General features: G+C 35.5%; 1 protein-coding gene across 1 annotated transcript in view; it reads right to left on the bottom strand.

The window, feature by feature from the left end:
• The window catches only part of LOC128638085 (excitatory amino acid transporter 2-like), a 248,886-nt gene that overhangs the window by 51,524 nt on the left and 182,926 nt on the right, over positions 1-14,436 (bottom strand). The window contains exons 6-7 of the mRNA XM_053689947.1: positions 9,071-9,304; positions 3,302-3,496 (exon numbers count right to left, since the gene is read on the bottom strand). Of these exons, the coding sequence (XP_053545922.1) occupies positions 3,302-3,496; positions 9,071-9,304 (429 nt within the window). The remainder of the gene's footprint in view (positions 1-3,301; positions 3,497-9,070; positions 9,305-14,436) is intronic.

The following is a 14,436-nucleotide window of genomic DNA, read 5'->3' as shown; positions in this document are numbered from 1 at the left end:
ATGCCCATCCAAATGCCCTTTTCAGGGCAATGGGGAGCTTAGGTTTTTTTTAGATAGGTTTTTATTTGCGGGTTGGTTGTGTGGGTGGTGGGTTTTACTGTTGGGGGGGTTGTTTGTATTTTTTTTTTACAGGTAAAAGAGCTGATTACTTTGGGGCAATGCCCCACAAAAGGCCCTTTTAAGGGATTTTGGTAGTTTAGTTTAGGCTAGGGTTTTTTTTTTATTTTGGGGGGGCTTTTATTTTAATAGGGCTATTAGATTAGGTGTAATCAGTTTAAATTACTGTAATTTGTTTATTATTTTATGTAATTTAGTGTTTGTTTGTTTTTTGTACTTTAGCTAATTTAATTTAGGTACTTGTATGTAATTTATTTAATTGTATTTAATTTAGTTAATTTATTTAATTATAGTGTAGTGCTAGGTGTAATTGTAACTTAGTTAATAACTATTTAGTAACTAGTCTACCTAGTTAAAATAAATACAAACTTGCCTGTAAAATAAAAACAAATCCTAAGCTAGCTACAATGTAACTATTAGTTATATTGTAGCTATCTTAGGGTTTATTTTACAGGTAAGTATTTAGTTTTAAATAGGAATAATTTAGTCAATGATAGGATTTTTTAGTTAGATTTCTTTTAATTATATTTAAGTTAGGGGGTGTTAGAGTTAGACTTAGATTTAGGGGTTAATAACTTTAATATAGTGGCTGCGATGTTGGGGGTGGCAGATTAGGGGTTAATAAATGTAGGTAGGTGGCAGCGATGTTAGGGATGGCAAATTAGGGGTTAATAATATTTAATTAGTGTTTGCAAGGTGGGAGTGCGGCGGTTTAGGGGTTAATATATTTACTATAGTGGCGGCGATGTCCGGTTCGGCAGATTAGGGGTTAAAAATATTCTTTTAGTGTTTGCAATGTGGGAGGGCCTCGGTTTAGGGGTTAATAGGTAGTTTATGGGTGTTAGTGTACTTTTTAGCACTTAACTACTGACTTTAAAATGCGGTACCAGTCTTGACAGGAGAGGGTCTACCGCTCACTTTTTGGCAGACTCGTAATACCGGCGCTATGCAAGTCCCATTGAAAAAAGAGGATACGCAATTTACGTAAGTGGATTTGCTGTATTTTCAAGTCTGGCCAAAAAAGTGAGCGGTACACCTGTACCTGCAAGACTCATAATACCAGCGGGCGTTAAAAAGCAGCGTTAGGACCGGCTAACGCTGCTTTTTAAGTCTAACGCAAAACTCGTAATATAGCCGATTTTTTCTGGATATCCATGGAAAGTTTTAACTGAGGCCTTTATATAATCTATGGAAATTTTTAACAGAGGCCTTTATATAATTTTAATATAGCATGTTCTTATTTTAACAGACTTTGATACTGTGATGAACATAAATAATTAAATAATTCCTATTTTATGACATTTAATTCATTAGACTTTGGTCTGGACTCTAAAATGCTATTTTTAGTTTTTAAATAATTGTGTTTAATTAAGTATTTTGAATTATAGTTTGTTGACCCCAGAAAGAAAACATCTCCACAGACTAAACAATATTCTGGAACGTAGCCCCTAACATATGAACAGAAGATGTAGGACTCCAGCTATAAACAGAAGTTTGATGGACTAACATAAAAATCAAACTCTAAAGAAAGTTCTAAATTAGCAAATTGAAAATCATTGTATTGAGCTTCTCACACCATGTTTTCCAGATTACTGAATCTTTCTTACAATCAGCAGTTCATATCATGTTTTTGTAGTTCATTTTCATAAATTATCATGTTTTACATGGTGTAGTCTTTAAAGGATTAGCTCTAAGATTGAATGATATTGGACCATGTATTGAGTCAACCTATCTGTACTCTAAGTATGATTATAATTTCTGATGACTTCTGTGTATGACCTCCTACTGCCTTTTGACCTGCCTTTGGATCACTATGTATGAACACCCATACATAAACCTGTTTGCTGTGTTCTGATATCTGGAAACCCCCTTGCTTTCTACCTGAATTCTTATGTATTATCCTGCCTGACAACTGTGTTTCCCTGCTTTTATTGTTGAACTATGCTGTCTGCAACGTTTGCCCTAATATTGTAGTACCTCTTGTTCTAGCTTCCTTGTTTGCCAAGTACTGGACTGAGTTTTATATAATTCAGTTGCTGTAGTCTTTTAGTATTTCATGTTTCAGTTTTCCTGTTTGACATTTATTGAAATAAGCTTCACCTGCATCCTTATAGTCTGGCCTGTTTTTAATAAGTCTCCAGATGATGTCGTGCTACATCCAGTATTGTTTCTTTTTTTTTGTATTTCTATAAATACTTTGACCAGTGGGTTTAATAGCAAGATTATACAAATGCATTAATAAAAATGACAGTGCTTGTGTGCATAATTAATTTAAATAAAGTAAAAATGGATCTATTCCAATCTTTTTTATATATATATAATAGAAAAACAGGAAGAACAGACAGTTTTTTTTTTAGCAAAGTATGAAGATAATTAAAGGAACATTAAACACTTTGAGATGGTAATATAAAATGATAAATCTTATATATAAAAAAAGTCTGCACTATACTTTCATTATTTATGTTGTCCCCTTTTCCTGTAATTCCTTTCTGAAATTCTGAGCTTTTTAGTATCTGTTAGAAATGGAAGTGCAGAACACTGTTATATTCCACACAGCCATTGGCTGCACACTCTAGTTACCTATTTAAAGCTGTCTCTAATTGGCCACAGCAGAGAAGGTAACCTAAGTTACAACATGGCAGCTCCCATTGTTTTATAGACACTAAAACTTTACACTTATTTTGTCAATATTTAAACAACTTATGAAACTAAAAAATACATCTACTAGTTATTCACAGACTAATCTTTTCTTGGAATGCTTCATTCTATCTAGCATTTATTTAGTGTTTAATTTCCTTTTAACTCACATGAGAATTGATCTCCAAAACTCCAAAAAACTGCCAAGAAACAGGATTAGAAAGATTGGAATCAACACCAAAAGTTGTAAAAATGTTTATCTATGGAGTATCCTGATAAAAAAAGGATCATTAAGTTGCCATGAAACATCCTACTACTATAATAATTCTTCTGAAACTACACTGCTGACTGTCTCTGGGTCTCTCTGTTTTCCATACATTTTACACATTCATGCAACTTCAATACTTTATTTATTTTGTATAACTAAACAGATTTTACATTCATTTAGACAATCAATTCAAGCAGGTATTTTGACCTACAATATTCCAATTGATAAGAAATGTCCATGAATAACAAATGTTATGCATTACATTAGATAATACATTACCTGACTGTTGCTATTTGTCCTGCATCTAGGGTTATTCCATTCATCTGAGCAATAAATATGGCAGCCACTGCCTCATATAGGGCTGTGCCATCCATATTAATGGTAGCTCCGATGGGCAGAACAAAACGTGTGACTCGTTTATCAATCTTCAGGTTCTCTTCTAAGCATCGAAATGTCACAGGGAGGGTACCAGCACTGAAGCATGAAGAATAATAAAATATTAGTAGGCAATGTGCCATATTTACCAATCATTTTGTGAAGAATCTTTTATCTAATCTAACCAGTAACCAATAACTTTTTTTTACTTGGATAACTGTACAAATTGCTGTTGCCTACATTTTCAAGTCATCCTAACAGAGTATCATAAAAGTATTCAGTTAGCAACTGGCGATAATTGTGTCTTTGATGACCTCATAGGGTAAGCTGCAAATGTGTAAAGCTTACTGTAGGTTCACATTTTGGGACAGATTACTAGTGGAGCGCTAACAGTTACGTGCAAGTGATAAAGGTTTTTTTGCGGGTGTTTTCGCACGTCAGGTTTTCCGCTCGTATTATAAGTTGAAAGTAAACACGATCGCTTAAGTGCAATTCAAGTTAACGTGCGTCGGGCTTGTGCTTCCTCTGAGGTTTGGTTAACTGTCGCAACATAAAAAAGTGTAACAAAACACATCAAAAATACAAAGTACAATTACACTCATACACTCAAAGGTGCAAGGAAAAAAAGGAGGGCAAAAGGCTTTGACATAGAGAAACATACCTATAAATGTCTAAAGATGTATGTGTGTGTATATATATGCATATAAGTATTTACAGACAAATATACACATATTAACACATATAGACATATATATATAAGTTCATTGAAGTAGATGAAAACATGAAAAATCATATTTATGCAATATTCATATTTAATAAAAGTTTTAACTATGTATTTACTGTAAATATTTCACATTCCAATGTTCTGCACATAGCAGGAAATGTTCTAAGTATTTATAAATAGATATTCCTACATATATATCTGTATATATTTATACTTATATATAATTGTGTATATATATATATATATATATATATATATATATATATATATATATATATACAGGGAGTGCAGAATTATTAGGCAAGTTGTATTTTTGAGGATTAATTTTATTATTGAACAACAACCATGTTCTCAATGAACCCAAAAAACTCATTAATATCAAAGCTGAATAGTTTTGGAAGTAGTTTTTAGTTTGTTTTTAGTTATAGCTATTTTAGGGGGATATCTGTGTGTGCAGGTGACTATTACTGTGCATAATTATTAGGCAACTTAACAAAAAACAAATATATACCCATTTCAATTATTTATTTTTACCAGTGAAACCAATATAACATCTCAACATTCACAAATATACATTTCTGACATTCAAAAACAAAACAAAAACAAATCAGTGACCAATATAGCCACCTTTCTTTGCAAGGACACTCAAAAGCCTGCCATCCATGGATTCTGTCAGTGTCTTGATCTGTTCACCATCAACATTGCGTGCAGCAGCAACCACAGCCTCCCAGACACTGTTCAGAGAGGTGTACTGTTTTCCCTCCTTGTAAATCTCACATTTGATGATGGACCACAGGTTCTCAATGGGGTTCAGATCAGGTGAACAAGGAGGCCATGTCATTAGAATTTCTTCTTTTATACCCTTTCTTGCCAGCCACGCTGTGGAGTACTTGGGCGCGTGTGATGGAGCATTGTCCTGCATGAAAATCATGTTTTTCTTGAAGGATGCAGACTTCTTCCTGTACCACTGCTTGAAGAAGGTGTCTTCCAGAAACTGGCAGTAGGACTGGGAGTTGAGCTTGACTCCATCCTCAACCCGAAAAAGCCCCACAAGCTCATCTTTGATGATACCAGCCCAAACCAGTACTCCACCTCCACCTTGCTGGCGTCTGAGTCGGACTGGAGCTCTCTGCCCTTTACCAATCCAGCCACGGGCCCATCCATCTGGCCCATCAAGACTCACTCTCATTTCATCAGTCCATAAAACCTTAGAAAAATCAGTCTTGAGATATTTCTTGGCCCAGTCTTGACATTTCAGCTTGTGTGTCTTGTTCAGTGGTGGTCGTCTTTCAGCCTTTCTTACCTTGGCCATGTCTCTGAGTATTGCACACCTTGTGCTTTTGGGCACTCCAGTGATGTTGCAGCTCTGAAATATGGCCAAACTGGTGGCAAGTGGCATCTTGGCAGCTGCACGCTTGACTTTTCTCAGTTCATGGGCAGTTATTTTGCGCCCTGGTTTTTCCACACGCTTCTTGCGACCCTTTTGACTATTTTGAATGAAACGTTTGATTGTTCGATGATCACGCTTCAGAAGCTTTGAAATTTTAAGAGTGCTGCATCCCTCTGCAAGTTATCTCATTATTTTTTACTTTTCTGAGCCTGTCAAGTCCTTCTTTTGACCCATTTTGCCAAAGGAAAGGAAGTTGCCCAATAATTATGCACACCTGATATAGGGTGTTGATGTCATTAGACCACACCCCTTCTCATTACAGAGATGCACATCACCTAATATGCTTAATTGGTAGTAGGCTTTCGAGCCTATACAGCTTGGAGTAAGACAACATGCATAAAGAGGATGATGTGGTCAAAATACTCATTTGCCTAATAATTCTGCACTCCCTGTATATATATATAAAAATAAATATTTGTGCAAAATACCATCATATATATATATATATATATATATATATATATACATATATATATATATATATATATATATATATAAAAATATGTATTTATTAATAAATAGAACATTCTAATATGTGAAGAACATTGGAATGTGAAATATTCATATATTCATGTTTGGTTAGTGCACTTGAGAATATGTAAGTGCGTTGTTCTATGGGGCAATAGGTTATAGTGCGTGATATTGTAAGTTTGGCATTTTGCGCTCATTAGGCTAGCGTACAAGCAAAAACAGTTTACTTTCAACCTGTCATACGCGATGTGTGCAAAAACCTTACTTCTAGCACAGTTAATGCTCAAGTGGGTGTGTTAAATAATGCTCCACTTGTAATCTGGCCCTTAATTGGTGTCATGTCAAATTTCTCCAAATGTAATATCAAATATTGCAAAATTATACTAAATATAAAGCATGCAGGGATTTATGGATTGTCTATTGAAGACTCCTTGATTTTACATGAACCAACAGGACATCCATATGCAGTGGTGGAAAAATATCACTATGGTTTACTAGTGAGGGTTTAAAAGCTACTAGCTCTACTCAATGTTAAAGATAGGAAAAAGTCAGATTTGTCTATAGAACAGATGAGCAACTTTAATTAATATATATTTTTTTAAGTATTTTATATACATTTGTGGATCCCTTTCCCTTTTTTAAAATAAGTAATAATAAAAAATGGTGCTTCAAAAATATTAGTTGTTGTCTCAAATGAGCGAGCCTACAACCAATATGGGCCTTTGCATAATAAATAAACCCCTAAGTTTAGTAAAAAAAATAATAATAATAATAAATGCACTTCAAATATTTATTTTGCCTGCATTTCCTAATTCAACGACGAAATTATGTTTTTCATTTCTGCCCACCTGTTAGGTTGCATACTCATTCTATAAAAGCCTGACATTCTACACAGTGATTACTTGATCAGCTCTGGAGCCCATTAATATGTGTTCCTACTTAGTCACAACAAAGTAGTCAAGAAGATAAACATTACCCAGCAGCTTTTCAATAGGCATTTTACCGGAGTGCAAAACTTTGCCAAATGTTCTTACAAAATGCCGGTTTTAAAGTTTTTAAACATTTTGTTTTGTGTGTTGAACTGTTGCAATGCAGTATGTTCTTGTTCTTACCTTCTAGGGCTTAAATTGATCAATATTAACATTATTTAGGGCTAGAGTGGTGCGCTATTTAACGCTCCCGCTCGAGCATACACTATGCTAGACAGAGGCTTTTTGTATATGTTTTCAATTGCGATTGTATTATGAGTTGAAAGTAAAAAGTTAGTGTGCAAGCAAAAACTTGATGAAATATTAATCTTTCACGTTCCAATATTCTTCTCATAGCAGAATATGTTTTATTTAGTCCAAAATAAATATATATAATGTTTTGGAAATATATATATATATATATACACACACACATATATATACTGTATATATATAGGTATATACACACAAACATACTGCATATATAGATATATGAATATCTATTTAACCCCTTAGTGACCAGCAATGTACCGTTTCTATGGGGGTGACTTTTTCCATAACAAAGTCTTGCCGTTAGATTCTGTGCACATCACAGAGATCCACAGCGTTCGTTACAGCTCTAAAATAGAGCGATATTTAATTAATTCAGAAGTGACAGTTTACACTGATCAGCAGAACAGGACTGTCTGCTTATTTCACCGGGGATAAATTACGGATCTGGAAACTCAAGACTGGGAACACAGCCAGGCGATTTACCGGTTATAAGTGGGGACACTTTGAAAATCCAACTGCCTCAACTTACCTCATTTGATTGAGGTCCCACTTGTGAGTAGGGATTACCCTAACAAGTTTTTATGCATTTTCTATATGTTTGTATTAAATTAAATTGATCTGCACTATGAGATGTGTCTCTATGCGCTTGTTTTTTTAGATATTCGCATATATATATATATATATATATATATATATATATATATATATATATATATATAAATTCATTAAAATTATGGTGGAGATAAAAAATTGAGAATAAAATCCTCCATAACTCAAAATTAAATCAATACAAATATTTGCATAGGAAATTAGCACATCTAGGCAAGATTCCCCGCTTACTTTTCCCCATAAATACTCCATATACAATGTTACCAATGCACAAGAGAATTCTGGGTAAGATATGCATACAATGTTACCAATGCACAAGAGAATTCTGGGTAAGATATGAATTCTCTTGTGCATTGGTAACATTGTATATGGAGTATTTATGGGGAAAAGTAAGTGGGGAATCTTGCCTAGATGTGCTAATTTCCTATGCAAATATTTGTATTGATTTATATATATATATATATATATATATATATATATATATATATATATATATATATATTTAGACATGTGTATGTATGTGCCTCTATGTGTAAGTCATTTGCATGCCTTTTCCCCCTCTAATAAGACCTGATATATTTGAGCCCTTATAACTTTTCAATGCAATTTAATTTTTTTATACATTTTTATCAGGCAGTGTTATTATGATTGTAAATGTACTGTTATATGTATTTGTCACTTATTTTTATCACTTTTATCACTTATTTATCTCGTGTAACAGATAACCAGAACTCTGAATTCACGCTAACCTGATGCACGTTAAATTTGATTGCGCTCAAGTGAATGCTTTTACTTTCAACTCATAATATGCGTGATATTTACGTTACGTGCAAAAAGCAGAAAAAATCCAATATCGGTCACGCGCAACAGTTAGCCTGCAACTCGTAATCTAGCCCCAAATGAGCAAAAGCCCTGCCCCCTTTTCTCACAAAACCAATTGGTCTAGAGCAGGGCTTTGTATTCATTCTGGAAAAATGAGTATGGGATATCTGACATCTGAAACCTCTGAGGTTACAGACAGGTTAAGAAGCAGTGGGTTTAAGACTAGTGCTACCTAACTTTTGGTTGCAGGCTTGGAGATACTAATATGAGTTGTAGTGTATCATATTGAATTACATAGATTGTGTCATAGTGCTATATAGTGCCAGGCTTTTGGTCTATGCTTTTCTGCTATTTACCTTGAAGCTGTCCCTAGAGCAGTAATCCATGCTTGGAATATACCTCCATAGAATGAAAAGGGATTTTTCCTTGTGATTGAGAAAAATATAAGAGGTAAGATCATCCCTCCATGAATGACCAGTCCCACAATGACCGTGACCATGTACATTCCTAGCTGTCTTGCCACAGTTTCAAGGTCCTTGATGGCTGCAATCTTTCCACAAATCAGAGAAGCAATGCCTAAAGGAGAATACCTAAAACAGAAAAAATAAAAAGCACAATAAAGTAACATTAAAGAAACTTTGACCGTGGAATCAGAGCTAAATAATTATAAGTAAACTCTATGCCTGAAAACATTAAAGGGACAATGGCCTACCTTTATCAAGCTGTCATCTAACTGAATTCCTGAGCCAGAAACAAACCAGACTTGGCTTGTGTCTCCTGAGTAAGCAATCAATGGCCAAAGTAAAATAAATTGCATGTATGATTGTGTTAATGTGCCGATGCAAAAATTAGTGATTGGATGATATCGTTAAAAGCATGATTGACATACCTGTGACTCCAAAGTAAGCATAATGTTATTTGCATGCCAAATGCAGGAAATCTCAAGTTATATTAACCAATGAGTCAGCCCCAAGGCAGAACATACTGTGATCTGAGATGTCATTGCAGAAAATGTAGCATGTCTGCAGAAAGAATAGGACACATGCAGAAACTGCTAGTGAATTTGCTTTGCAGCACTGCTCTACATCAGGCTTTTCTCTTCAAACATCACTGTGCTCTGGATGCACTGTGTATATTTTCCTTGCATAGTGCAGCCAGAGTGAAGCGCTGTTTGAAAAGGACAGTACACTATGGAGCAGGGCTGCAAAGCGGCAGTGTATTGATTAAAGACTGGACTTCAGGGATTTTTTTCTACATGCCCCCTAGTCTTACTCAGTCTGCAAAGCTGTGACTCCTGAATATAAGGTGTTCTTGTAAGCAATGCAACTTTTTATGACTCCATTTTTACCTCATACTTTTTTAGACTTGCCAGCTGAACAGCAGTTGAAGTATAGCTGTTTACACAGCACTTACTTTGGAGCACTATAGAAGAAGGGATCCTGAACAGCGGTATTTTGACTTCTGGATTGAAGCCAGTGACGACACCATCAACGTAGCCGCAGCGTTCCTGCCACTCCTGATGTGAGACTTGATTTTCTGGTTATTTTACTGCCGGGATTCGTGCACACTGTTTTGTAAAAAATGCAATTGGAGACAGACAGAGTAACCATGACAGACGGAAGCAAAATGTTTGCATACAATGAAGTGGGTGCAGCCCATATAACGGCATTATCAAAGGGCCCAAGAGACTTCCTTAGAATCGCTCCGTCAGTTACTACTGGAAAGGAATATGAAGCACTCAAAATCAAACTAATGAAGTGGGACTTACACGCAACTACCCTGGCAGAGTTTTACAGGGTCAAGAGGATTCCGTGAGGTTTAAGGATGAGTACATGCCCAACCTTATTAAAGGAAAATAAAGATTACTGTGATAGATTTGAGGCGATTATAAACAAGTGCTCCTATGACTTGATGGTCTGCACGGTTGAATCTTTGTTAAAAGAAATGGAAATACAAGCAGATACTATAAAGAAACATCAAGCAGAATTACTTACAGCTTTAACAACTGAAGAATTTGAAAATTTGGAGAAAAAAATCAATGATAGGATCCTGGAAGAACAAAAAGTAATCAAAGAAACTAAGAGGACAAAGTTCCAAAGGGATGAGGATGATTATAAACAAGGAAGAGTCTATAAGTGGCGTTACAGTAACCAAGGTTACCGGTCCGCTCCCAGAGTAGGAGGACGGCGAAGAGCCAATCAGAGAAGGAACAATCAACCATGTGATGGGAGTGGATCAAGTGTATCAGATATGTCATCAGATGGAGCAGTAACTTCCCGTTTGGAGCTGAGGGGTGGCGAGAGCGATATCACCGGGGAGGCCGCAAACATCACTGCCAAAAATCCATCAGGAGTAGCACCTCAACAGGAACATGCAAATAAATCATACCGCAGGGGGACAAAGAAATAGCTGAGACCCAGGAGATGGTGGTAAATATATCCAGACATACACTTAAACAAAGATGAACTTGGTCTCCTTAACAAGGGACTTTCTTTCTGTCCTCATCAGGGGACTGATTTTTTCGAGCTAGCTAAGGACTTACAAAGACTGTACAGGAACATCAAACTTAAATTATGGTTTAGTGGTAATGAAAGAAATAATACTGTTAACAGTCAAGTAAATAAAAATGTATTATCTTTGCATACACTAGGACTTAGAAAGAAAAGTTCTTTTAACCCTAATTTGAACAACCACAGTATTAACACCTTTGTGAACTAGGTTGAAAATGAGATTAAGAAATTATAAATTGATGTCAAAAAGAAAGATCTTACTAAGAGAAGGGAAAGGGTCAATATGTAAATATGATCAATTTTACTAAAAGTGACAATCAAGCCTTAAAATGCTAAAAAAGAATGATGAAATTATCCTTAAAGGGGCAGATAAGGGTGGAGCTACCATTGTTATGGATAAATGTTATTATGTGGATGAGATTAAAACACAATTAAATGATACAGAAACCTACAGAAAAATCTCAACTAATCCAAAACATAAAATTTAAAATGAGATAAAGTTCATACTTAACATATCAACATAAATGGGTATTATAGACAAAAAATTGACTGATTATCTATATATAGAGACCCCTAGAAATCCTATCTTCTACGTCCCTAAGGTGCATAAGGATATAAAAAAAGCCCCCTGGCCTATAGTTTCATGTGTTGATTCAGTCTATACCAATTATTCAATATTTTTAGACAAAATATTGTAGCCTGAAGTAGCGAAAATGTCAAGCTATTTAAAAGATACAGGCCACTTCCTGGATAGAGCTAAGCAATTGGAATTTCCACCAGATAAGTACCTGCTATTCACCATGGATGTTAAAAGCTTAAACACTTCGATTAAACATGAGACTGGTATAGCAATTATAAACAAAACACTCATGGTGAATGACAGGTGCTCAAAAGCACAATGTCACTTTATAGAACAGCTGCTCAGGCTCATACTCAATTGGAATTATTTTCGTTTTGAAGATGAGTGGTTTGTACAAGCTAGGGGCACGACCATGAGTTCGAATGTTGCCCCGTCATACGCTAATCTCTATATGAATGAATTTGAGGAGAGAATCGTATATGAAAATCAGTTATTCAGAAAACATGGTGCGGTGTGGTGGCGCTACATTGACAACGTGTTTGGCGCGTGGTGGGGCATCGTTGGAACCCTAGAGAACTTTGTAAATTAACTTAATTCAATGGTCATGGGTCTCCAATTTACCATTAGCTATAGTGAAGAGTCAATCACTTTTCTTGATACAAGAGTGATTAACAATGGCAATACATTAAAATTTGATTTATTCATCAAAGATACAGACAAAAATACATTTCTTAAATATGACAGTTTTCATCCTAAAAAACTAATTGACTCTTTAACAAAGAGCCAACTCCTTAGAGTTAAAAGAATAGTGAGTAATGAGTCAGATAGGGAGCTGAGGCTCAAGGAGATTACAAAGAAATTTTTGGATAGGGGATATCCATTGAGCCTTATAAATAAAAAGATAAGAGAAATCAAGAATCCAATTCCCAGAGAAAATAAATCCGACAAAAACAATAGAATGGTATTTGTATCTCAGTATAGCCCTCTTAGTGACAACATTTCTAAGATAATACACAATAATTGGCACATACTCAGGTACTGTACCCAACGAGTAGCACTCTTTAAGGAACCTCCACTTATGGCCTATAGATGAGTAAAAAGTATTAAAGATCATTTGGTGAGAATAGATGTAGGACCAGGCAAGGGAAGTAAACAAACTTATATAGGTAGTAAACGCAAGGGTAGATACCCCTGTCTAGGCTGCATGAGCTGTAGATCTATGATCAAAGGAGCACATTTTTTTCACAGTGGTAAACATTATGATATCAATGGGTTCTATACCTGTGAGACCACACGTGGTGTATTTAATCAAGTGTCCCTGTTACCTTGTATATTTAGGGGAAACAACCCAAAAGGTCAGGCAACGCATGAGCCAAACACCGTTCTAATATTAGGAGAAAGAATTTAGAAGCTCCTCTGTCCAAACACTTCCTGGAATATGGCCATGGCATTAGCCAATTAAGATGGCAAGTCATAGAACATATAAAGATCCCCAGGAATGGTATGAACAGAGAGAGATTATTAAAACAAAAAGATATGTGGTTGATCCACAAATTAGAAACCCTCATACCAAAAGGCCTTAACCGGGACTTTGATTTAACCTGCTTCTTTTGAATAAATGTATTAAACAAACGGTATACACTTCACCATATATAAAAGTACATATTAGGTCTCATTATGTGTTTGACCATTTATACAAAATAAGTAGTCTATAGGTTCATAGTTACAATAATATAAATCCTGTGGATACACACACAGAGCAAGTAATATGTGGTCATTATTTTCCGTTCTATATAGATATGCTGTATTCTTTGAGTGAGATTAACTATACAACATTTTTTCTTTGCTCTTAAGTCTGTAAATTGGTTATAGCTACAATTATGTTTTTAAATTGTTACACATTACACTTTAAGTTGTAATATGAATGTATAACCACTAGATGGTGACAGAGAGTCACACAGGGTTTCCTGGCGCGAAAATGTGTGTTTAAAAATAGAGACACTATGTGTAAGTAGCATACAGCATGACTAAGGGGTTAATACCCGAAACATTGCTTGTTTTTATGTCTTAATAAATATTACACTGCTTTGAAGATGAGGTGCTGGTGACTACTTGTCCTTATTGATATTTGGAGGGGTTGAGCAGTACACCCCAGTCACATGCGCACCACTCAGTTGTGCTGACCCGACACTTGGTTTTCTGCTGTGAGAGTGAGTTAGCCAAGTGGCTCAGAAGTCTCGGCCTGCTTGATTTGCACTGTCCATGCAATCCACTTTGTGAGTACCCTCGCATCTCCTTACACATATGTGTCCACACTTCAGGTGATACTGCACCATAAGGCGCCTCTCAATTTTTGTCTTTTAGGACATTGATCGATGATTCTACCTCTACTGAGAGCGCAGGCTGCTATTTTGGTTTGAGACTAAACATAATACGTATTATTTACTATTCAGTGACCCATCGACATATATTGCCAACTTTATATCTTTAGTCACTTAGCTATTTGGACTTGTTATTATCCTTTTTGGCTACTTATCTTTCTCTGAGCGCACCTCTGTACAGATATTGGGCTCGTTTCCATTGAGCTGTAATTCGGTTTGCGTACACTCGCAAACCGTTAAATAAGTTGTTG

This window comes from Bombina bombina, chromosome 8, assembly GCF_027579735.1.
Source record: "Bombina bombina isolate aBomBom1 chromosome 8, aBomBom1.pri, whole genome shotgun sequence".
Taxonomy (NCBI): domain Eukaryota; kingdom Metazoa; phylum Chordata; class Amphibia; order Anura; family Bombinatoridae; genus Bombina; species Bombina bombina.
The sequence above is the reverse complement of the archived record's forward strand: the minus strand, read 5'-3'. Positions and strand labels throughout refer to the sequence as shown.